We start from the raw sequence: 25059 nt of genomic DNA, 5'->3' as shown, positions 1-25059 counted from the left end.
TTCTTTATGCTGTCAATGTAAACCGTATGGTAAAACAATTTATATGCTGTGCTGTTGCACCTACTTTGGTTAAGTAGACTTGAAGATTGAAGCTAACTGGTGAAGTAACAGTAAGTGCAAAACAGCAATATATTTTTATTTGATAAATCTGAGGGGAAAACAGATTATTGAAGAAGCATGTCTCCAGAGAAAAATATAGGCATTATGCTTCTGGGTTTTTTTGTTGTCTCCTATATGGGAGAATGACCCTGACCTTGTTTTCTTAGGAAAAAATATTTAATTTTTTAGTAGAAATTACTTTAGATGCGAATAGAATATACTTGTTTCATATAGTTTGATCATCTCAGTCCATAATAGGAAGTATGTATTTAGCAGTTTTTCAAATTGTGGTAACATTAAAAATATATTTAATATGCTTAGAAGAAACGGCATGTGCTCCTTTTCTTAATTTTTTTTGTAATATTTTTCATTGCTTTTTATCCCTTGAAGTTATTTATTCATCTTCTAAAAGGAGGTCAACTTAAAGGAAGGAAATTACAGGGTAGTCACAGTTTTACAAAGCAGTGAGAAAGAAAGAATAAGAGGAAGAAATAGTTGATCCTTTGGGTTTTATAAGGAATGTGGTGTAGGGACCTTAGGGAAGGAACAATTTGTCTTTTATTTCAGAGTTTGTAAACACATAAGGGACTTTCTTCTCAAGGGAAAAAAAAGCCACAGCATAGTGCAAGACCAATTTTTTCACCTAGGCCATATTGCTGTCATAAAAAGAGAGGAAAATGTAATGGACTTGCTTTTCTGTGTTAGTTTTAAGTGTTTTAATGTTTCTAGAAATGACACAGAATCTGTTTATTCACTGTCACATCTATTCATTTCTCTTAAAAACAGACTTTTTGCTTAGCATTTTTTGGAGTATATTTAGATTTTGTTTTTCAAGGAAATAGGATTATCTTGACTGCTATTCTTGGTAGTGTTTTCTACTCTAAACAAAACTTGTTTCACTATAATGACTTTAGACCTTAAATAATTTTCTATACTGGTAATGACATTTTTTTTAAAAATATTTATACGTCAGAGCTATTAAGGATTTATCCAAAGTAATCAAGAACACCAATGCACAAGATTCCCCAAAAGCTTAATTCAGGAGAATAGTCAAAGTGCTTGATAAGGTAGGAAAGATTGGTGGGGGATATATAGAAGTAAATTACTTTCAGAGAATTCTTGTGAGACTAATTAGTTTCCCAGATAATTCAGAAATAAAACACTGCCATTGAAACTCCAGCATGTCTTTATGAAAAGTAATGTTATATAGAAATTTCTTGCTTGAAGTTCAGATCTAGTCCCTGTATATTTCAAAAGATTTGCAAATGGTTTCAAAATTCATTGCAGTGATTAAACTGTTCAAGTACCAGTCGATGTTTGGGGCCCATTCTGTTTGACTTATTCCACTGAATGAAGAATGACTGTTATAATTTTGATTATGTAGATGTGAAATTCATAAAGTAGCACCCGCAGAAAACTTTTTGCAGATTGAAATCCTTTTACCAATAGTCCTAGATTTAAAAAAAAAAATTTAGAAGTTTGTTAAATATCCCATCCATTTAGCTAAGTACTCCTTAGTAGTGTTCTGTCTTTTGAACAATTCATAATAAAAGTAAAGAAATTACAGCTGAAAGGAATTTGAACTAAACTTGAAGAAATCTAAATCTTATCTTGGAGAAAATGAAACTGAGCAGTTTATGTAATTTGTTCTAGGTCGTGCAGTTAGTCTGTGGCACAATTAAGACTAGACAAGGCTTCTGAATTCCTGATGCATAATAATAGCAATTCATCCTCCAAGTTATTACTACTGTAGTAAGTTTGCTAATTTTTATTCTAAGATTTAACTTTTTTTATGCCCTAGAATTCCTCAGGATAACAGCAAAGTTAAGTGATTGAATTTTGTATGGAGGAAGAAGGATGGTGAGCCCTTGGCATAGTTCCCCTGCTTTCCCTGTGCTGGAATAGGGTCCTTAACTCCTTCCTGGCTTCTGTCTTCATGCCAGTTGCTGTGAGAATCTCCCCTTTATCTCACCTTACTAAATAGGTGATGATCGCTCTTAAAGAAATGATGGTAGAATTGGTTTGGGGGGAAAAACTAGTTCAGTTAGTAGTATAACACTGAAAATGGGTTTTTGGTTGCCTGGAATGAAACAGTCTGATAATTACTTTGTGTCTTTAGTGCCTTATTTATTTTTAAAAAAATGGTAATATTCTAGTTAATTGATCTTTTACTCTCTCTCAGTTGAATAGTTTTCTGATATATGGGATGTTTCTCACCGTATTCTAGAAAAATACGGAAGAAACATTTGAACAAATCTGAGGCATTGAGTAGTTGTACCACTATTAGCAACTTGATCGATTAAATCATATACTATATGGGTCAAGGTATGAAAATTGCTGTAAGAGTTAATAGAGTTTATTTTTTAAAATTTGATTTCGCCTGCTCATATGATGTCTATCTAGTGTTATGCTACCCATCTCAGATAAAAGAATTGTGTATGTACCTAAAAGAAAACTAGGTTATTTTTCAAAATTATAGACTTACTAAGGAAAATTAGTGGGGAGTATTAGATTTTCTTAAAAATCTGAAAGTAAAGGAAGTAAATGAAAATGTCTCATAATTCCACAAGATGATCTCTACTGACTTTCTTTTTAAAAATCATGGAGTAATACTTGCAAGTAGTTAGAAATTCCAGCAGTACAAAAAGGTATAAAATGAAAGAAGCCTTCTCTCCTTAACCCGTTCCCTAGTGGTAACAATTGTTAACAGATTCTTGTGTATATTTTGGGGAAAACATTTATGTATGTTCCCCCCAGTTTACTCCCTTCACTACACGTTTCTTTTTACACACACACACACACACACACACACACACACACACACACACTTTTTTCTCAATCAATACAGACAAATCTCATTCTTTTTAATGGATTAGTAGTGTTCAACTGTTTGGAAGAACTGCATTTCATTTCTAACTATTAATAGTTAAATTATAGACTTCGAATTTTTTCCCCAACTTTTTGCTATGAACAACTTTGTGGTAATGAACATTATACATATATCTTGGTGTGCTTTTTTAGGCATATCAGTAGGGTAAGTTCATCTTGGCAAAATCATCTCCAGAACAGTGAAACCAACTCATACTCCTACCAATAACGTATGAGTGCATTTTAAATACATTTTAATCCCCAATGTAAAATCATCTTTACTGCTTACATGTTAGAGTTAGGTATTGTTATGAGTGAGTACCTATATGGCTTTAGTTTTATTTTTTTTCCCCCTCCTTTCCTCTTTCTAATTTACTGTAGTCCTTAGTGGTAGATTGTTGCCGGTTTCTTGGAGGGTATTGTTAGACTAGTTCCTAACATGACTCGTTCCTAATATATCCTTCAGAGAATAGTCTGAAATAACAGTCGATAACTTGCAGTCACATTTGAAACCTTTGAACAGATGAAAACCGTTTTAAAAAGAAAAAGAAAGTAAGGGTAAAGGAGGAAAGAGATGGAAAGAGAAATGTTTTTATGAGTTGTTTCCCTGGGAGGTATAGAAGGAATCAGCCCTAGGCTTTTAGTTCCGCCTTCTTCACTACCACGGAACCTTGATCAAGTCACTTTACTTCCCTGGGTTTGCTAATATGTAAAGTGAGGGAGGCAGGGAAGATATTATTGCCAGGATTATGGTTATAATCAAATAACTTCATGCATTTGAAAATATATGGTACTGCATTGAATACATACTGATTGTGCTGTTTCAAATACCTAAATAAATGCCCGCATTCCACACTGAAATACCAGTATTCTGACACTAAACTCTTATTTTGAAAGATAATTATTTTGTTTGTTGGTTGGGCAAAAGTAATGTTTACGGTGTAAACTATTTTCAAACGCCAGTTTTCCAGAAGCTTCTCTTTGATAATTAACTTTAAGAAACATGTAACTCCCACTCTCCCTAAACCAACACAATAGAATTTTATTTTGAATATAGAATACTAAAATGTATATGAAGAGGCAGACTATCCCTGCGTCCCCTCCCCCATCCTAACCTAGATATACCATCAATCAAATCATGGTTTTTGGAATATTCCAATATGTCTGACATAATATGATCATTAATTCTATCTTTGAACACTGGGTGTTCTACTTAATGTCAGCTATATTTACAAATGCTATACCAGCCCTCAAAACATTTGGTATCTTAATGAATGGAAAATGTTTGTGGCCTTTTTTCAGAACCTTAAACTGGTAACTATTCACCAGTAAAACAACAATCAGTATGGTATTTATTGTCATTTAGTGCTATTGAGGCCTTTTACAAACTAAAGTGTGAGTATACAGATGCCATTCACAATTCACTATCTCTATTATTGCCAATGTCTAACATCAGTGAAAATGTACCATTTATTCTTCAGTAGAATAATTTATTTTTAATCAGAAAGCCTTTTTTATCAGAAGACTGTTAAATTGAATAATTATTGGGGTGTTCAAAAAGAACTAACTGCTTAAAGAACCGTTTCTTTAAAGCTCCTAAGTTGAAAAAAAAAATACTGGTTTTTCTTCTTCATGCCATGTAAACCTTTCTCAAAAATTTACTAAGAAGGAGGAACAGCATTGTAAGGCTACTCCATGAACAGTGAACCTTGGACCAGATGAAGATAGTCATGAATGGTGCTGTAGCCTTGGACAGAGGTTGTGGTTAAACTTGGGAAATTACAGTATAATTACATTAAATAAAAGCAGGTTCTTTTTTTTAAAAAAATACTGATTTGTTGTATAATAACTTGTGTGGTGGATAAACTTGTTTTGAGCCAGAAATGCATAGCCCTGCCTGAAAGATGTTAAGCAAACTAGAAACCATTTTTATGGTTACATCATTCATTGTATTCTCTCACCGTACTCTTCAGCTTCCCATTAGAGGAACCAAATTAAAAAGTAGTGCTGTTTTGATTATCATGGAAGAGTAACTTATAAAGAAAGATGGTGACACTTGAAAATATCCAATACTGAATACTGTCTGTCTTTTGTTATAATAGGACAATGCTATAGGCAAGGGACATTCTTGTGTAAGAATTAAATGGGGGGAAAAATAGGACCCTTGAAAAAGTATGCCTCGAGAGAACCTAAGTCACCACATGGAATTTGGAATGTCATATTACAGTAGTATACTGTGGACAGTTTTCAAAATGGAGTTTTAACACCTTGTAAGAATTTGTCTTAGATGCCTAGCTTTTGAAAAATTGGGCACTTTCCTTATTTCTATTTTGTTCTTGCCTCTCTGCTCCATTACTAGGCAGAAAGAAGGAAAATATACTAAAATATCTCCTCTCTCTTTTGCTTTTGGCCTTCCAGCATCTTTGACTTCTTTTGTGCGTGGAATAAATAGCACTGAATGAATAGGCATAGTTTTAAGTTATAAAGTTTAAGTTATTTGAAGCATCTTTTGAGGTTTTGTTGTTGAGGAGTTTGTTATTAATATATTGTTATATAGGAATTTATGTTTGTAGATGACTTGATTATAATGGTGAGTTAAGATAAAACACAGCCACAAACTGTCAGGTGGTGATATTACTGAAATAAGTTGCTAACAATTTTATCTTTTAAGTTTTCCAGATGCTTGTGGTTAAATGTATGAGAAAGAGTGGTACAGTAGAAGGAGCTTTATAATTGGGAGTCTTTGTCATCTTCCATCAGATAACTTAACCTCTCTAGATTTAGCATGAAAGGTTGCTAATTGTGTGATAATTTGCAAGTATGTTTGTTAGTAAAGTTAACCTGATATACTGTTTGGTGCTTAAGTAACATTTTAACTTTTCCTTGTGCTTGCTTGCAACATAATTTTTAGTTAAAATAATGTCTTAGATTGTTTCCACCTTTCTTCTGCAACACATTTTAAGCCCAAGATCAGCTTGACAGCAAACCTTGTTCCTAGTTTTTCTGCATTGGTTGGAGGGAGTATTCAGGATCAAGATCTAAAATCATATCTCTTAAACCACATATGTTATGGGACCCATATTTGCCTTTAAAATCTGAATCAATTCCACATTATTGTCTTTGTTTCTAGATTCAGGAGTGTTTTAAGTTTTTATTTATGTTTAAATATGTCAAAGAAAGGATTATTATGGAAGTTTTAGTTTGTCTTAGTGCAGATACAAAACTTGCTGTAGTTTTTGTTATCATATTAATCATTGAATAATTTCTGTAATGTCTGTAAAGATTACTGAACAAAGATGCTAATTCTTCTTCCTTTCTCCCCCTACCCCTTCCCCACCAGCCATCTGTTGAGTCTTCAAGTCCAGGTAAGTATTTTCTATATTTTTTCTAATCTCTATTTTGAGTAATATTTGTCCTGTTAGTTGCATAAAGGCCAGAGGAGTTAGACTGTCATCTGACTTGCTTTTCTTCTGAATGCTTCTTTTCTCTGGGGAAAAAGAAATGGATGAAATATTTGACTGCCCATGAAAGTACAGGTGAGGCTGCTGTGAGTTCAATCTCATGACTATTTGTGGATGAATCTCCACTTGTATTTCTTAGAGTTTTTAATTATTCTTTGAAGTATATATGAAGTGTACTTTTAAAAAAGGAATCACGAACTGCTTAGAAATACTTGCTTGTATAGGAAATTCAAAGTATTTATTTGAGAAAAAAATTGTTAAAGCATTTACTGGAGGGAAAAATAAAACAAGCAAAACATTCAACAAATGAACATTTAATGTTGTAAATTAAAGAAGTCATTTTTAGATATGAATAGGATCAAGTTGTATCCTCTGACCATATATGAGTATCTTTGGATTTCTGTATTCTCCAATACAATACAGGTTCATTTTTTCCCCTGACTTAGAGGTTGCAAATGTTTGATCTTTGATCCAAATCTGGGCCACAAATAAACTTTTTTTTTGTTTGGCCATTGTAGTGATCTTAAAAAATACAAATATTTTATATAAAAATCTGCATATAGGTTTCTTATGATTAATCAGAAGTTCTGGCTCCACTGGGTACAGCATTCCTACGTGGCATCAATCGGTTGGAGCTAAAGGGCAGTCAACTCGTATTAGTCTTTCTGGCTCAGTGTTCCAGGGACTTTACCAAGAGAGAGGCCCTTGGATTAAGGGACAGGCTAATGTAGGAAGAGAGAGAAAGGGCGCTCTTTGAGGCATTGTAATAATTTATTTGAAAACATCTCACATTTATCAAATGTTTAGGTATGATAGATTACCAAATTTTCCAAATATTGAAGCAATCACCTTCCTGTGTTTTAAATTTTAGAAAGAAAGTTTGTCAAGATGGTTAACATAATGCAAGCCTTTTTTTTAATGGATCCAGGATCCTTTTCATGAATATATATTATTGTACTCTGTGTAGTACACTGTATCAGGTGGGGTCGGGCTAGAATTCCTCCAGATCCCTTCTAAATGACTACTATGCTAAATTGACAGTTGATTCTGTCTATTTCAGCTGGAAATGTCTTACTTTTTCTAATATGCTTGGAAGTGAAGTACGTTAGACTTTATGACATTTCTGAAACTCAAAGATTTTTTTTTTTTAAACTTCCTGGTTTATGAATATGTTCTGGATGGTTAAGGTTGGAAGTCTGACCTCAGATAAATATTAGATTACCGTGTCCTTTTTAAGATATGGAATTCTTCATAATTTCTTTTTCCTTTTTTTGTTTTTTGAACCAATCATTTCTTTTTCTTTCAAACACATAAATTGTTTTTATTGGAAAAATGGGTTCTGGTTATTTTTTGTTAATGTTGTGACCTTGCAAATAGACTGAGTTTAGGGGTTTTTTTAAATGAATTTTTGAGACATTCATCAGGTAATACATAGGTACACAAAAATAATTTCTCCAAAAAAATGGTATTAATGAATGACTTTCTCAGTTTCCATTGCATTTGAATCAGTCCAGGCTGAACTGGAAGAATAGTGGAGCTTGAAGAATACAAATGTCTTTGATGGCTTTTACTGCTTCTTGAATGCTTCTACAAACAGATTGAGTGTTTTGTGTTTGTTTTGTTTACTTGTTTGCAGTTCACTTATCTTAGTAACATAGGCTCTCGTCAAGTATTCTTTGAGGCAGGATCCTACTGTTTCTGAAACTGTGACTTACAGGAGGCTTGGAGTACAGTAAAGCACAGGCCTTGAACTAAACAGGCCCAGGATTTAATTTCCATCTTTGCCACCTACTGTACTCGCTATGAGTTTACAGGCTACTGAAACTTTAAACTCTCTGAGCCTAAAGTTTTTATTTTTGTTCTTCATAGGATTATTTGAAAATTAACTGAAGTAACGTATGTGCAGTACTTAAGCATAGTATTTGGCACCTTGTAAGCACCCAGAAAATGGTGGTGGTTCTAAAAATTGTGGGAGGTTATAAGAACCCAGAGTTTTAGGCTTCCCCTTATTCCTAACAGTCTGTATTTGAAGAAATCAGCCTCTACATCGATTTGTTTTACTTACTGGTGTTTTTACTGGAGTGAAATGGAAGTGTAGTATGTCAATTAATAAAACCTTTAATGATTTAAACTTACAAAATAAATTGCTAATTGATTTTCTTAATGTTAAATAACTCATTTGTTTATTAGTAAACAATGCTTTTGCAAACTTAAGTCCGTGTTTTGGCAATAGCTAAATGTGGAGATAGTTTTCAGAATATGTATGCCCAGCACTTGTAATCTGCTGTTACAAGCTTTGACCCTATTGAGAACAGCAATATTCCCCAACCATCAGGCTAAAAATAGATTAGCTTACACATCAGTTACCTACTAGGTTATTTTTAATAGCTTTCATCAGAGTTTTGTATGCAATTTTAATACATTTTGCTTTTATAGTTTATCTTTGTGTTATTTCAGATCAAAATCAAGTAAGGATAGCTTTCTATATATTGGAGTAAATTTTCATGGAAGTGCTGATAGAAGAATAATATTTGAGTGTAGCTGTATTTTCACTAGACTATATTCAGACGACTATATATTTCACATGACTATATATTCTCAGGGGCCACAGGGGTTCATACTCATTGAGTCTATTAACTATTAATCAAATAACAAGAATTGTGAATTTTCCCACACAAAAGATTATTCTTATTTGATATGACCATTTATTCTTTACAACTCAAATTTCATGTTTAGAAGATTACAATACTCTTTAAATGCTCTACACATTTTTTTAAAGCTATACCCCTCCTTCCAGTTTTGCAGTTGTAACTGTGTATATAGATAGAGGTGAGACGACAAAAAAATACCTTAAATTCCTTAGAGAAAAATTTTTTTGGAGCAGGTTATGAGTAAGGGCAAGAATTTCAGAAAACAATAAATACTTGCTGTAATAGCTTTTTCCTGCTATTTTTGTTCGACTTACCATCCAGCTTCACATAACATATACATTAAGTTAATATTAATAAAATACACTTAATTTGGTTTACCAAACTTTCTAAAATATTCTTTACCAGGAGGTTCAGCAACATCAGATGACCATGAATTTGATCCATCAGCTGACATGCTGGTTCATGATTTTGATGATGAACGAACATTAGAAGAAGAAGAAATGATGGAAGGAGAAACAAACTTCAGTTCTGAAATAGAGGATCTTGCAAGGGTAAATAACAAAAGCTAGAGAGTGAAGCGGTTATAACTTGAGAGAGGAAACACTTGCAATTTTAGTTCTCTACCTGTGTTTTGGGGAAAAATGATGTTATAGATAATCAGTAAAACATGTATGTGTTCATAGGTGGGATGTTTAAAATTTGAAATGAAAAACTATTTTTTTAAATAACTTTATTATGTGAAATAGAATTCAAATGGTTACTTTTGTAAAACATGACAGGTATCCGGCCAAAAGTGGACTATATAAGGATCCTAAATTTCTTTTTACATACCTTCTGTCCTCTCCCAATTTCTGCATCTTTTATTTACTTCCCTTCAGTAGCCAAAATTTAAGAGTTGTCATCATCTTCCTCATTTCGCATTTACTCTATAAAGTGCTCTAAATTGTCTCTGCCCCTTTCTGTAAAGATGACCGATGAATTTATTACTATATCCATTGGTCACTTTTCTCTCTACTCTCAGTGGTATTTGACCCAATATACCACTCCTTTTACTTGAATTCTGGAATATCCTACTGTCTAGTTTTTCCTATTTGTTCCTGTTCAGTATCCTTTACAGACTTGACTTCCTTTACCCAGGGTTTAAGTTTGGAATTTCCCAATTCTGTTCTGGACTTTCTTCTGTCTCTAGATCATTGCTTCTCAAAATGTAGTATGAGGGTCAGCTGCTTCAGAATCACTCTTGGACTCACTAAGAAATGTGGATTCCTATGCAGAATCTCAGGTGCAGAGGATGTGGGGCTCAAATGTATATTTTTATTAAATATGTACATCAAATTTGAAAATTACTAAACCATTAGGTGGTTTGATCCAGTCTATTCCCGTGGTGTCTGTATGCTCAGTACCTCAGTTTATTTTTCTAGCATTAACAGTCCCTGTCTCCAGTTTTGTTTTATCTAATCATCTGCTTGATATTGCTGCTTGGTTATCTCAGTAGACATCTTTAAATTTTAAATGTTCAAAACAGGACTATTGATTGATGTTCTCCTTCTCTACGTTTTCCTTCCCTCCCTTCTCCATCTCAGTTAAACAAACAAACAAACAAAAAACAGCACTACTATTTACCTTATTGACTAAGTCAGAAACCAGGGAGTGATCGTCTTCCATTCCTGATACCCATTCCCAAATAAGCCTATCATTTCTAGCCACAAAAATATTTCTTAATTCTTTATTTTTTAAACATTTTTTATTGGGGAACAGTGTGTTTTTCCAGGGCCCATCAGCTCCAAGTGAAATTGTTGTCCTTCAGTCTAGCTGTGGAGGGCGCAGCTCAGCTCTAAGTCCAGTCGCCGTTTTCAATCTGCAGTTGCAGGGGACACAGTCCACCATCCCATGCAGGAATTGAACCGGAAACTTTGTTGGAGCTCTTACCAACTGAGCCATGGCCACCCCACCAGCAGCTCAGTGGCACCTCGTTGTCTTCAACCTAGTGGAGTGCGCAGCTCACTGGCCCATGTGGGAATCGAACCGGCGACCCTGTTGTTAAGAGCTCACACTCTAACCAACTGAGCCATCCAGCCGCTCCATAAATATATTTCTTATCTTACTCTTACTCCATTTCTGCTGCCACTCTCTAGCCCAGGTAACCATTTCCAGCCTAGACTATTGCAGTAGCTTCCTAAATGGTTTCTCCATTTCCTCTATTGCCATTCTTCCCTCTAATAAGGGTGCCCCCAAAAAAGGTATACACATTTTAAGAAAGGAAAAAACTGTATTAAAATTGTAATACTCAATATATACCGATAACAAAAGATGAATACAACTCATGTATATACATTTTTTGGCACCCCGGGTATTTCCACAGCAGCCACGATGATCTTTTCAAAATATAAATCAGTTTATGTCAACCTCCAGTTTAAAACTTTTTAATGGCTTCCTGTTATACCAAAAGAAAATCCAGACTCTTTGAACTAGACAGCAAGACCACCTACGTGATACGGTCCTTCATCCATGTATTACACTGCCTCATCATGCTCTTCTGTAGCCATACCTGCTGCTTTCGTTCTTTGATGTGCTGGTTTCTTCCTGCTTCAAGACTTTTCGGCTCATTCCCACTCTGCTATGTGCTTTCTGAGCCTGGCTCCTTATCCTCTTAAGTCTGAACTTAATGTTGCCTCTTCAGAAAGGCCTTTCTTGTCCCCTAATTAGTTTTTTTTAACCACCGTACCCAGTTCAGTGCTTTCTTTATACCTAACACAATTTGTAATTGTGTTTGTTTAATTTATTGTCTGTATCCTCCTTTAGTTCCATGAGAGGAAAGACCATGTCTGTTTTAGTCAGCAATGTCATGGTAATTAGCAAGAGTGGGCACTCAAAATTTTGAATTAATGGATAAATCAAGCTGGTATGCTGTAATTGAAATTTATTACATATATAATCTGCTGTATTCCATGATAGAAAGATGTAAGAAATAAATAGGACATAGTGCCAGCCTTTAAGTATTTGCAGTACATATATCATGGCAAAAATGAATTCTTACACATTTACAGCAATAAAAACTAATCTGTTTCAGAATTTTAGTTTGGACCTTTTCAAAGTGTACATTTAAAAGTCTGGAAAAGGAGTCCTGTTAACACTGAGTCAGATTTGGTTAAGTGTTCCCATTTTGTATCATTTAGTGATTAAAGCTGGCCTAATCCACAATGCCAAAGCAATTTAATATGTTCTTATTTTAAGCCAGAGAACAGAATTGGTCTTAGTGGCATTGATGTATATGGTCAGACTTCACTTAATGAAAGGGATATTTTCTGAGAAATATGTTGTTAGGTGATTTCATCGTTGTGCAAACATCATAGAGTGCACTTACACAAACCTAGATGGTACTCCAAGATATGTAGTAGCACCTGGGCTATGTGGTATGCCACCGTCATATATGCAGTCCTCTGTTGATCAGAGTGTTATATGTAGTCCATGACTGTAGTTGTTATGAAAGCTTTTCAAGAATGGGTTAAAAAGTACACGTACCTGGAGTCAGAACTATAGAAGAGATAGGTAATTTGCTTAGATGATTCAGAACCTAGGTGAACATTACAGGAAATGAATAGTTTAATAGTTTCAATCACAGTCACTTCATATAGTCATGAGATGGAAAGGCAATTATTTTCAATTACTTGCCTGTATATCAGAAATTTCTGTCGCTTTAGATACATTATCCTGTTTCTGAATAACCCATCAATGAGATAAAAGGAGGAAAATCCTGTATTTTCCATCTTTTCACATTCTGTGTTACCCAAGTAATTAAGTAATTATTCAAGAGGAGATAATTAAGTACAGGTTATAATAGGTTATTAGATGTAGTGATTATTGTTTTCTGTTTCAGAAAATGGGCTATTACATTTAATTACTACAAAATTACTAATGGGCTTTGCTAAAATTTTGGACATGTTATTGTCTTTTCCTATTTCTCCTTTACCTCCTTCCCCAGTCCCTTACAGCCTCCCAAAATTTGTTTTCAAATGACCCCTCCTTAGGAAAAAGTAATGAAAATATAATTGTTTATAGAGTACATAGGAAGAGAAAGACAAGGGAACTAAAGTTTTATCTTTCTTTTCAACCACAGTTCTATACCTTCTCAAATACTTCTGACTTTTCCCAGAATACTAAGGCTTAGATTTAAGTGGCACATAATCACCGATGCTTTATTCTGTAACACAGCTAAGCTAGTTCAGGGCCAGTGTGTTGGATTTACTGTAGTTACTATTTAGGTATGAACTAAACCAGACTGTTTTTTTGTTTTTATTAAAATAAGCTAGATTTTCTCATTGATTACTGATTTGCTTTCATAGAAGGAAAACATGGTTATGTCAGGAATTGGTAAGGTGGTTTTTACCTGGCACTATGGTTGCATGAAGTGGACTTTTGATGTAACTGGCAGGATTCTGACAGTTGATTCATTCAGAAGTAATCAGTAACTGCATAGCCTGTGGTTTTAAGTTCATTCAATTTGAATTCTAAATTTTTACTATTATTATTATTATTTTTTATTAGTTTCATGTGCACAAGACATAGTAATACTTAGACGTTTATCATTTATATCCCTCACACTGTGTGAACCCCCCCCCCGACTTCACACAGCCATTACATTTCCACTGTCTCTATTCCTAATGCTGTACTCCTGCTTCTTTTTTTATTGAATTCTAAAATTTTAAGTGAAAAGTAGCTTTTCATAGAGGAAACTTTGATGTGTGTTGTTACATTTACATGCATGAATCTTACCAGTATAAAAGGTATTTTAGTTATATAAGTTTAGCATTTAAATGTTTCAATAGAATTAGATACACAGGTTAGAATTTATTTTGGTGATCTTAATAGGGGTTTCAGAATCATTCCCGGAGTAAATAGACTTATTTTCTAGGAATAGCAATATGCAGGTATAACTGTTTTTCTAATGCACTCTTAAAACACACAGTTTCATTTTGAATAACACAATTGTAGCACTCTTATGTGGGAGATCAGGATCAGCTATGTATTTATGTATTTATCTGTATTTTTGAAAAATCACGTTATAACAGTATTAATACTTAAGATTCACTTCAAAGTGCTAAACATGTTCCATTCGGTTGAATCTCCAGAGCTAGAGAATTAAAGATTAAAATATGAGAAATGGAGTTTTTTATAACTATACACACCACATGAATTATATAGAGAAAAAAGTAACCCCAGCATGAGGATTATGAAAAGAGTTCTCTGCGTCCATTGCTTCATAGTTTATCTTGTATTCAAGCCCCCACTCCAAGAGGTCGGTTACCTTAGGAACTGTGTCTCTGGTCCGGTCTGGATATAGTGCCGTAATCAACCTCTTTCTTTCCTTCTTCCTCCCTTCTTCATAAGCATTTATTGGTAAATCAGTTTTGGTACAACAGGTAAAAGAAGAGTATTGTGTCCATCCACCAAATGGCCTTTGAACAGCCAACATCTGCTGCCACACATAGTCATTTCTAAATGATGTGGAAGAGGAAGCCATCTCCTCTGCATGCAGGAGATGGATCCCACTCCAACCTTACATTACTACTGTTGGTGCTTAGTAACTTCACCCTACTGTTTTGAAGTTAAAGGACAGATTTAATTTCAGATACAATGTCTCCTTTTCCTAACCTGGAGCTAGCCTCCCTTTAGCTTACACAGATGAGATTGCCCTCTTTTTGTTATAGTGTGCAGGTAGCTTATTGCTTAGAGCACAATATGCAGGGATAGTCCACATGCCTGTATTTTTATTCATTTTGTGCTATGTCCATTTTCCTTATTTCTTATAGCCTATCAACCCAGCACATCCTATTTCACACTCCATCAGGGATGTGCATGTAACCTAGGGTTGCGTTTCCAGGAAGGCAGTACATATGCACATGTAAGGAATGGTTCTGTAAAGCAGTGAGTGAGACGCCTGCTTCCGAACTTAGCTGCTACTTCATTCATTGTATGGCAAGTTACTTAATGTCATTAAGCTTCAATATTATTATAAGGATGATCTATGTGAAAAAAAAGAGCTCAACGTCTGGCACATGATAATCACTCAATAAATCTTAGTAGTTTTCTCATTCATAAAATTCTCAGAGATTTATAACTCCAGCACTGAAGATCCACTGTACATGACATTTTCTTTTTCACTCTGTTCCCCCCCATATCTATACTCTTAACCACCTGTATGAATATGATTGACACAATGTGAGGCTTTATTGTGATGTTTCAACTTAAGTTGAAGAAAGCCCCTTAGTACCTGGTAGAACACAGACTTAGATAATATAAGCCAATGAGAGAGTCTCTGGTACAGGTGACTGACAAGTACCATGATATTCATTAAGGGCAAGGGAATATCTAGACCTCAGGGACTCAAGTGCCACTGAAACATGTTTTCTATTTCTACTTTTCTACATGACAATGTTCTTTTTCAGGTCAGCTTTCTTATGCTACCGTGTTTCCCCGAAAATAAGACCTAACCAGAAAATAAGCCCTAGCATGATTTTTCAGGATGCCATCCCCTGAACGCGTCTTTTGGAGCAAGAATTAACATAAGACCCTGTCTTTATTTTCGGGGAAACATGGTATCAGTTCCCAGGTCTCCCAGATTTACTGCTTGAGATAACCTATGTTTCTTTAGTTGGGTATTGGTAGAAATCTAGAAACAAATATAGCCAAGTTTGGATCATGTGCCCATTCCAAACCTATGGCTAAAGAATGGAGTGATTCCAATTGGGTCAGATGCTGTGTGGTCCAGGAGGTGAGCTTTCAATCAAAATAAGTGCTTGGAATGGGGGAAAGAACATTTCCTGGAAGAAGATGAATATAGAAGTAGAAAGAAAGGATTAGGGGCAGACAACAATAAATGATTCTTACATGATACTTGCTAAATCTTTTAAGTACTTCAGCACATAGTAGGAACACATCACATTCAAGTAGCTACTTGAATTTGATGATTTCTCAGCAAAATTGATTTTGGTTTTTATTGTAGTTGTAGTCTGTCCAGTGCTTGCTGCAAGATCTTCACTTTATGCCTTAGATCAAGTAAGATATTTTTCATACTACTGTTAACCTCGGTTGTATTCCTCAGTGGCTCATAATTGTTGCTTATTAACTTGGTATTGGGTGACAAAGGTTAAAATAAACTGATACTGTTTTTAGAACTTTATTGTTTTTATTACTTTTTAGACATCATATGAATGTGTACTTGGGTCCAAGAAATGTCTGGAACAAGAGATTCAGTGTCACCAGAAACGTTTTGATGACTCTTAGCCCATGGTTAAATCCTGTTGAATTCTTCTGCAGGGTCTCTTGAGTTTTTTCTTTACCCACAGCCACTCATTTAGTTTAGGTTCTGATCATACTGCATATGACTTACAACCGTGGATTCCAACTTAGTTTAGTCTCTTGGCAAACTGAATCTCTCTCTGCCTAAGTCCATCTTGAACATTTTTGTATGTATGATTTTCTCTGGGCCCTGCCGTAGTGTCAATCATTGCTCAACAGCCACTCTCAAACTGAGTCAAAAGTATAGTATTGACAGATCCTTTTAGAAACTAAGTAAAACTAGGGAAAATAGTTAAAATGTACCTACCTTAACTTTCTTTTTTTCATTACTACAAATATCCTCAGAGTAACCTGTTTATTCATTTCTGTTTTTATACTTACGTAGTTATTTCTTCTGACTTGAATGACTTTTTTTCTATCTGCCATTTCTACTACTATTTTCAAATTGAAGCAGTTCTCCAAATGCACTGTAATCAACTGCTTTTGACTCTTCTCTGTACTTTGCCTAGTCAATATTGAGGTTTTGCTAAATTTTTCTTTGTGAAATGCATTTTTAATTAAAGTGAGTCACACTTGTCAAATGTGTATCCAAGGGGGAAAATATCTTGACCTAAGATAGATGTCACACTGTCCACATTCCTAATAATGGTTTTAAAAATAAAAATTTCCATGTCGTTAGTGTGTCATCTGTCCTTTTGACACATAACTGAGCTAGATGTCAGTTGTTAGTGATAAACTATATTAAAGTTAACGATCAAGCTTTGTTACCTCCCACTAGAAAGACTGATGTGCAGGTATTTTATCTTAGAACTGGGAAGTAAGTGGCTCTTACCGCTGGTCTCATACCAGCAGCATCTGTATCACCTGGCACTTAGAAAAAAATGCACATACTCAGGCCCCACCTCAGCTTTACTGTTATAGATCGGAAACTTTGGGGTGAGACTCAGCAATCAGTTTAAGCTCTCAGAGTGATTCTGTTGCCCGTTAGTAAGACAGACCAAAGGGTAGGAGAGCCTGAGGACATTTGTTTAATGATCTACCTATTTTGTGTGTTCTCTCAAAGTATCAGTTAACTCAGTTGTAAAAATTAGAGGTAATAGTAACATATATAAAGGTAGTTTTAAAAATGAAATAAATATGAAACAAGCTCTTGAAGAATTCTTAAGGTCCATGTAAATGTTAGTTGCAAACTTAAACACACTAAAGTGTTTTTCCCGTTTGGGCATTTGTTCATTTCAGTGGCTCTTGTTCATAGTAGTGGCTTCAGTTATTAAGCTTTCTTCTAATTTATGGTGCAGAATGGGTTTATGGCAAGTGTGAGCTGGGATTAGGACGTCTGGAAATTATAGTAAAGTCTCTGCCAATGCATCATGTTTCTTTCTGCTTGATTTTCTTATATATAAGTAAAGGTAGCAAACGCTTCCATCTGTTACTTCTAAAGATCTAATGAGATTGTGCTTTGGTATTTTTGTCCATGAAATGCCTGGCACATAGAAGACACTTTATGGCAGCTATTTGTTATTCTTGTATATACAACCAGCCTTTTCTATGTCTTCCTTTCAATTCTAGTTTTTTCTTGAAATTCTGTTTTAGTTCTTAAATCCTGACTCCTAATTCCCAAATTTCTGTGTCCTGTACCAGATCCTTGGTACATGGACCAGATATCTGCAAGGGCAAGATCTTTGAACACCTTAAACACTATCATTGCGCTTTGAGAATCATAATATGAGAGGCCAGTTAAGTATGCCAGCTGGTCATTCGGCTGTAGTGGTACTACCTTGCCAGACATAGTTACCACTTTTCAGGTTGTGGCTGCTGCAAGTCATTAGTTAGGGCTCTCAGAATTGATTTCTCTTTCAGAAACAGATTCACAAACTGACATAACTAGAATATCCATTTATGATGTGAAGTAGAAATGTTAAACAGCATTTTCTTTCTATTTCTGTAAGAAATTTTCAAATTATAATCATTAGTTGCCTCTTGCACATGAATTCTGAGTTATGGAGTTAATTGTAAGATCTAAGTTGTTAGTGTTATCAGGTTGTATCATCCAGTGGGGTGTACCCATCTCCACTGCAGCAATGTATTTACCTATCTCTACTGCAACAATGTATTTAACACTGGGGGGGGGGGACCCAAAACTATTTCTGTCAATTTGAATAAGCTACAAGAATGCTTGAGAAACAAAACATGTCCTGTTTCATGATTACCCTTTTGCTAGGTCTAAGCTCTTTCTGGTAAGGTTTTCTATGTGTGTGATATGTTCAGGTGATTTGGGGTAAGTTGTCTTTTTATAATCAGAATTCTGTCATGTTTTCCTGATTCTTATGTCAGTAATCATATTGATTACTGATTAGAGTGAATACCTTCTATAGGAAGCTGATTTCATTTTACTGCATATACATATTTCTTCTTTTCGCCCTCAGGATATGTTTTTTGTGGGATTTGAGGGAGGTCCCTGGCTGGGGCAGCATGGTGTACTAATAAAGAGTCTGGACTTTTGGAATTAGATTTGAAATCTTTCTCCACTATTAGTAAATTGTGTGATTTGGGAAGAAATGATTTAACCAGTTAGCTTCAGTTTTCTCATCTATAAAATGAAGATACTATAACAATTTTGTAAGATAAATAATGAGGATTGCATGACATTATTTTATATGCAATTATAAATTACCCTAGAAAAAAATAGATGGCTAACGCAGTCCTGTATCATCCCTATACTATCTACCATTGCTGTTTTATTTTCATGTATTTGGTTTGACTGAACTTCATCTCCCTTTCTGGGTTTGTTAACTTAGTTTACAGTCTGTATTTTCTAATTCTATTTTCCCACTCGCAAATTAGGTGTGGTGCTGTTAAGTGTAAGCATCCATGCATAGCATTAACTGATGCTGTACAATAACTGAATTGATTGCACAGAAAAATAGTTCTAAACCATTATTATACTTCAAGATTTTGTTGTTAGCAATTTGAGTTGGTCAGTCTTTTATAGAAATTCTTAAAAGACTAGCATTTTCTTAGCTTTCAGAATTATTTTCAGTTTTCACTTTTTATGACTTGAGAATTCTTGATACAGTTCTAAGATTATTCTGTACGGAATGAGTACTTTATAGATTTGGGAATTACAAGAATATGAAATATCACTTACTCAGAAAGTAACTTTATTTTGGTCTACTTAGGAAGGCGACATGCCAATTCATGAACTTCTCAGCCTTTATGGGTATGACAGTGCTATCCGACTGCCTGAAGAAGATGAGGAGGAGGAGGACGAGGAAGAAGAAGGTGAAGAGGATGACGACGCTGATAATGATGATAATAGTGGCTGTAGTGGGGAAAATAAAGTAAGGTTATACTCGTACATTTTTAAAATTGTAGTCTTTATTCTTGGAGTTACAGTTTATGAGAACATTCATTTTGACTGCTTATTTTTATAATCTAGCTTTATTCTTTCTGATTTTAAAAGTAATACATTTAAATGTTGAAAATTAAGACATAGAAATATGTAATAAAAATTGGAAGTACCTATAATCCACTCCTGAGGGTTAATAGTTTCGGCTATATCGTTCAGATTTCTTTTCAATGCCTATTCTAAATAAATTTGTACCAACTTTTTAAAAATACTATTATTTTTAAGTAATAAAGGCTAATTGGCAGTTCTCTCTTTATTTTTGTTATTTGGTTTTGAAATAATTTTACATTTACAGAAGAGAGTCTAGGATAGCACAGAGACTTTTTATAAGCTCTTCACCCACCTTCCCCTAATGTTAACATCTTAGGTAACCATGGTATATTTATCAAAACTAAGAAATCAACACTGGTACCATAGTATTAACTGAACTATATACAATTCAGATTTCACCAGTTTTTCCACTAATGTCCTTTTTAGTGTTCCAGAAACCAACTCAAGATGCTATGTTATAATTAGCGTATTTGTTTTTGTCTTCTAGTTGTATTTGGAATACTATGACCTTTTATCTCCAACAGTTTTATTTATAAATATTTAATTTGTGATTCCACAGGAAGAGAATATAAAGGATTCATCAGGTCAAGAGGATGAAACTCAGTCTTCCAATGATGATCCATCACAATCTGTGGCTTCTCAAGATGCCCAGGAAATAATTCGCCCACGTCGATGTAAATATTTTGACACAAGTAAGTGTTATTGCTTGCTATAGTTTGGACATAATTTTTACTATTTAACATATGGTCTAAAATTCTAGTGTTTTGGTTTTTTGTTTGTTTTTCACTGCTCTGTTTGAATTTACTCTGAAATCTCGCTCAACAATATGAGATTTTGTTCTAGGTTATTAGTTAGCAATGCTGGGCCCAATTGTTAATATACTACAGGAATTGTGTTACTGTACTACTTAGTTTTGAGTGTGTTCCTCCCCTCACGCACCCATTTTAAAATTTCGTTTCACAGTCTTTTATTTTTCCTAGTTTTTCATTTAGTTTTCATTTTGTACTTTCTTTGCCTCTTTAGATAATACTGCCTTTTTTAGATATATTCATAAGCATTGCTTTCTCTAATCAATGGCTCCCAGGTCTAAAGAAGTCATTGACTCTTGAGGTAGGAATACGTTATACATAGAAAGAAATCTACTAATTTTTCTAGTTACGATCTAGTCAGAGGTGACTAGTAGTCGAGACATTTAATGTACCTATCTTGAGTATTTGCATGCTCCATCTCCACAATGTTTTATTCTAAGCAAGAATCATTCATTACTCTAGAAGGCAGCTCTTTGATAAGAAAAACTCAACCATTATAGTTTAAATTCGTGGTCTAAATTTCTGTACTTTAAAAGGAAGAAAAACACTCGAACAAGAATAACCTCGTAAAATGTAGTAATGGAGTAACTGCTTAAACATGGCTGCTGCTTTGTAAGAATGATTTCTGTTACAGATTTAGTTTAGAAGTGAATATAGCGCTGCTAATAATAATTTTATTGTGTTCTGATCAAAGATATGGTCTAATTGAAAAGTGTACCAATGCAAAGAGAGAGTTACTAAAATAATTCTGTCAGTTTTAAGTTTGGGGAAAAGTGGTATTAATACCTTAAACAGAGAGCCAGCTCCATTGCCAAAGTGGGATGCTAAGTGACCATCTCTTGAAACAATATTTATTTCATATTTATAATCTGATATTTCAGTCGTGATGTGTGCATGGAAGCTGTACATAGACTGCCTTTCTTAGGTTTTCCATAGGAAGAATTAATTTCTATATGTAATGTTGCCCTTTTCAACTTTGTGTGGCATTTTCGAGTTGGGAAGATGCTGAGAACCTAATAGTTTTCAGATTTCCCACCCTTTTCTATAAATACATTCTTACTTCAAAATGTAAACAAATAGCTTGCCTGCTCTAAATAAAATGGAGGTTGGGGAGAATGGAGGTCTTCATACATAAACCCTCCCTTCATGTGCTTTCCCCCAAAATGATGCTATAAAGTTCTCAGTGTTTCAAGAAGCACTTTTTGCAAACCACTGTTTTGTCTAAATTCTCATTCTGTAAGGAAGAAATTGAAATCATGTAATTCTGCCCCCACGCTGTTGATAGCAGAATTAGGTTTAGAACCGTATTATTTTGATTCCAGATCAATTTTCTTTCCTGAAGATTTTATAGGAAATCATTTCATGAGAATATAGTTGTCTAATATTAGGACTGTCCTAGAAGGTTTATGGGATTTTTGTTCTTTCTTTTTTAACTGATAGGGTATTCTTTGATTAGAAATACCTTGGCCTAACTCTGCTAATACCTTTGGGCATATTTACATATTTTGAAGGTAGATGTAAAAGTAAAATACAAATAATACAGGTGTTGACAGGATAAGCAATCATTTTACAATATTGTCTTATTTATTCTAGATAGTGAAATAGAAGAAGAATCTGAAGAAGATGAAGATTATATTCCATCAGAAGACTGGAAAAAGGTAGTTAGAGCCATATTTTCCAAAAACTTAGATAAATTAATATTTAAAAAGCCAATTATAATTATTCTTTTACTGACTCTGTATGTTGATAAAGTTGAGGTAAGCCCTTTTTGTGACATTTAAATATTGGGTAGATGTTCATATTTCCCCTAATACATTCAGATACGGAAAGTATCTTTTTATAAAATAATATAATGGTATAGAAATACTTGGCCTTTGTGGAACAAGTTGGTACTCAAACCAAGATTAGAAATCCAAATTTCTGAACTAGTGCTGAATTAGAATTTTGTGCACTGTAAAATGTATAAAATGTGATTTTTTTAAAAAAATACTTGGGAAAGCAATTGGCACTTGTTGGCTTTGGCACTTGTTAAGTAAATTTTTGTGTAATAATTTAAATAAACATTTTCTATCCTATATTAATGTTGATATTTACAACTCCAAGTGTATTGTGTGAAGAGATGGATTTGGGCTTCTCTAAAACTGCACAATTAATTTCTAAAATGAATCTAAAGATATTATATTGACATAAGTTTTAAATTATAAAATTGCGTAACATTTAATGAGATGAATTAACTTGAAGCTGTTGCAAAGCAGTTGATTTATGAAAATGTATCAAAATTTCTTACAAAATTGTTTAGAGCTAATCATTTATATAGAATAAATTATATCATTCTTGTTGAGATAGATCACCTGATTTTCCTCTTAAAAACTCCATTGAGTTTTTTGTTGTTCTTTTTTTTCCCCTAGGTCTGATTTTAAATTTAGAGCATAAACAATAATTTCTTTAAAAGCAGAATAGCCCAGAACATCAAATTGTGTGGCTTTCTGCATTTCTTAAGTCAAGATTGTTTAATTATTTAGTTAATACTTTTGAGCTTAGCCTGTTGTTTTGTTTGTTCTTTTGCCTTTTTTTTTTTTAAGTTGGTTTAAAGTTGTCCGATTTGGGATTCCTGGGGTAAACTTAAAAAAGAGCTGACCCCTTGCTGATTAACATAAAGGAACATCATATTTAGAGTTTTTATTAGGAAGAATGAAGTATTCAAATAAACTTGGACTGGGCTACCCAAGGATTCTTTAGCTAGAGTTGATCTAGTTAATGGGTTTCAAAAGAAATGTTTAGAAGAGAGAGACATCAGTTTGGATTAGAATAGTAAGAGAAAGTTAGCCTAGTATAGGAAGTGTTTATTTGAGTGAGTGCTGAATGAATAATGGGACTGAAAACAGAAAACAAAGATCACAGAAGTTACTACTTGACATTTTTGGGCAAAGGGTTTTTTGTTTTGTTTTTCTGATTTTTATACCGTGTAGAAATTAAGATGGTAAAATCTAGAAACCTTGGGAGTCATCTTAAACTGATACTGGCCACCACACATTCAAATTTATATATCTTTCTCCAACATAGATTTTTTTGTATCTGGAGGGTTCAATATAGTGTTTAATTAAACATTATTATTTTTATTAAATGAAACAAAAAGCTCAGAGGAGGAAGAACAGGGTAAAGGTGAAGCCTTCTTTGCTGGAGAATATTAGTTGCTTCCTCAGGAAAAGTATGTTATAAAGCAGGCCATGGTAAATCCAGATCGTTTTATGTTAGTGTGATTTTGTTGCAGTAAAAAATTGTCCAGATGTAGAGATTCATCTTCTAAGGGTTGTAAGATAAAATTGAATTTGTATAGAAACTGGGGTAGAGGAAACGGCTTTAAAATCAAATCTGAGTTCAAGTTATACTAATACTGTGTTCTTGAGGAAATTATGGTTTTTGAGTTTCATCTCTTCACATACAATGTGGGAATAACAATTTCAGCCTTGCCAAAGTTGGTGAGGAGTTAATGAAAATTACACATTAAATACTTGGTGCACAAGTGCTACTAAATGCTATTACCCTTCCCTTTCCTACAGAACAGATTAGCAGGCGAAAACGTGTTCTGAACTCAATATGGAAAAGGAGGTGTCTTACCTTTATACTAGTTCAGAAGTTCTCAACCCTGGCTTCATGTTAGAATTGCTTGGAGGACTTTTAAATATTGATTACCGGAGTCTTTATCCAGAGATTGTAATTTAATTGGTCTGCAGTAGATCCTGGCATCAAGATTTTTAAAAGTGCCCCAAGCCAGGGTTGATAACGTGACTATTTTCTGATAAGCATAGGTGAGTAAAGTTAAAAGAGGCTCAAGAAAGGACAGTGAAGTGCTCTTTTTTATAGTGAAAAACAAAGAAAATCCTTGTATAACAGTAGAGAAAATTTGTGTGCGATATTGTTCTTAGGAAACTGACTGGTTTTCCTGTACAGGTGCAGCAATAAGTTTATTACATAGAAGATGTCTTAGAATTTATACTAGATAAAATGAGATCCTAACATCATTGGGGGTAACAGTAACTGGAGAGAGGAACTTTTCAAATCCTAAGAGTTATTTAAACTTACTACACCATGATTTTGTACCTTTCCTTCCTATGTCTTCATTTTGAAAATGGAGTAAATTTATTTTTAACATTTAGCCACCCGACAAAAAAGGGCCTGTGTAATCTTGGTCCCTGTGTATTATAAAATCTCATCAATTGTGATCTCCAGTGTCTGTCTGTTGTTCTGAACGGCTAGCTTCCCCTAATCTGTGATTTGACTATATATTTTTGATGACCAGATTTCCTAAAAGAAGATTTAATTATGTTTTGGGGAGGCTGCTTTTTCATTTTGTATTATTATCATGAAAGTTAGGCACTAACCTGCCTATCCATTGGTTTGGAGTTCATCCA

The 25059-nt window shown here is 34.1% G+C and overlaps 1 protein-coding gene across 9 annotated transcripts in view; it reads left to right on the top strand.

The window, feature by feature from the left end:
* The window catches only part of MIER1 (MIER1 transcriptional regulator), a 57824-nt gene that overhangs the window by 8330 nt on the left and 24435 nt on the right, over positions 1-25059 (top strand). For 6 of the 9 annotated variants that reach the window (XM_081057442.1, XM_081057449.1, XM_081057447.1 and 3 more), the window contains 5 exons: positions 6308-6332; positions 9485-9630; positions 19558-19719; positions 20398-20530; positions 22241-22305. In XM_081057442.1, coding sequence (XP_080913568.1) covers positions 6308-6332; positions 9485-9630; positions 19558-19719; positions 20398-20530; positions 22241-22305 — 531 coding nt within the window. Of the gene's footprint in view, positions 1-6307; positions 6333-6466; positions 6504-9484; positions 9631-19557; positions 19720-20397; positions 20531-22240; positions 22306-25059 lie in introns of all 9 variants that reach the window. The other 3 variants (XM_081057441.1, XM_081057448.1, XM_081057443.1) reach the window with 1 other exon arrangement.

The sequence above is a fragment of the Rhinolophus hipposideros genome (genome assembly GCF_964194185.1).
Source record: "Rhinolophus hipposideros genome assembly, chromosome: 8".
NCBI lineage: Eukaryota > Metazoa > Chordata > Mammalia > Chiroptera > Rhinolophidae > Rhinolophus > Rhinolophus hipposideros.
This window is presented reverse-complemented; position numbering and strand designations above follow the sequence as displayed.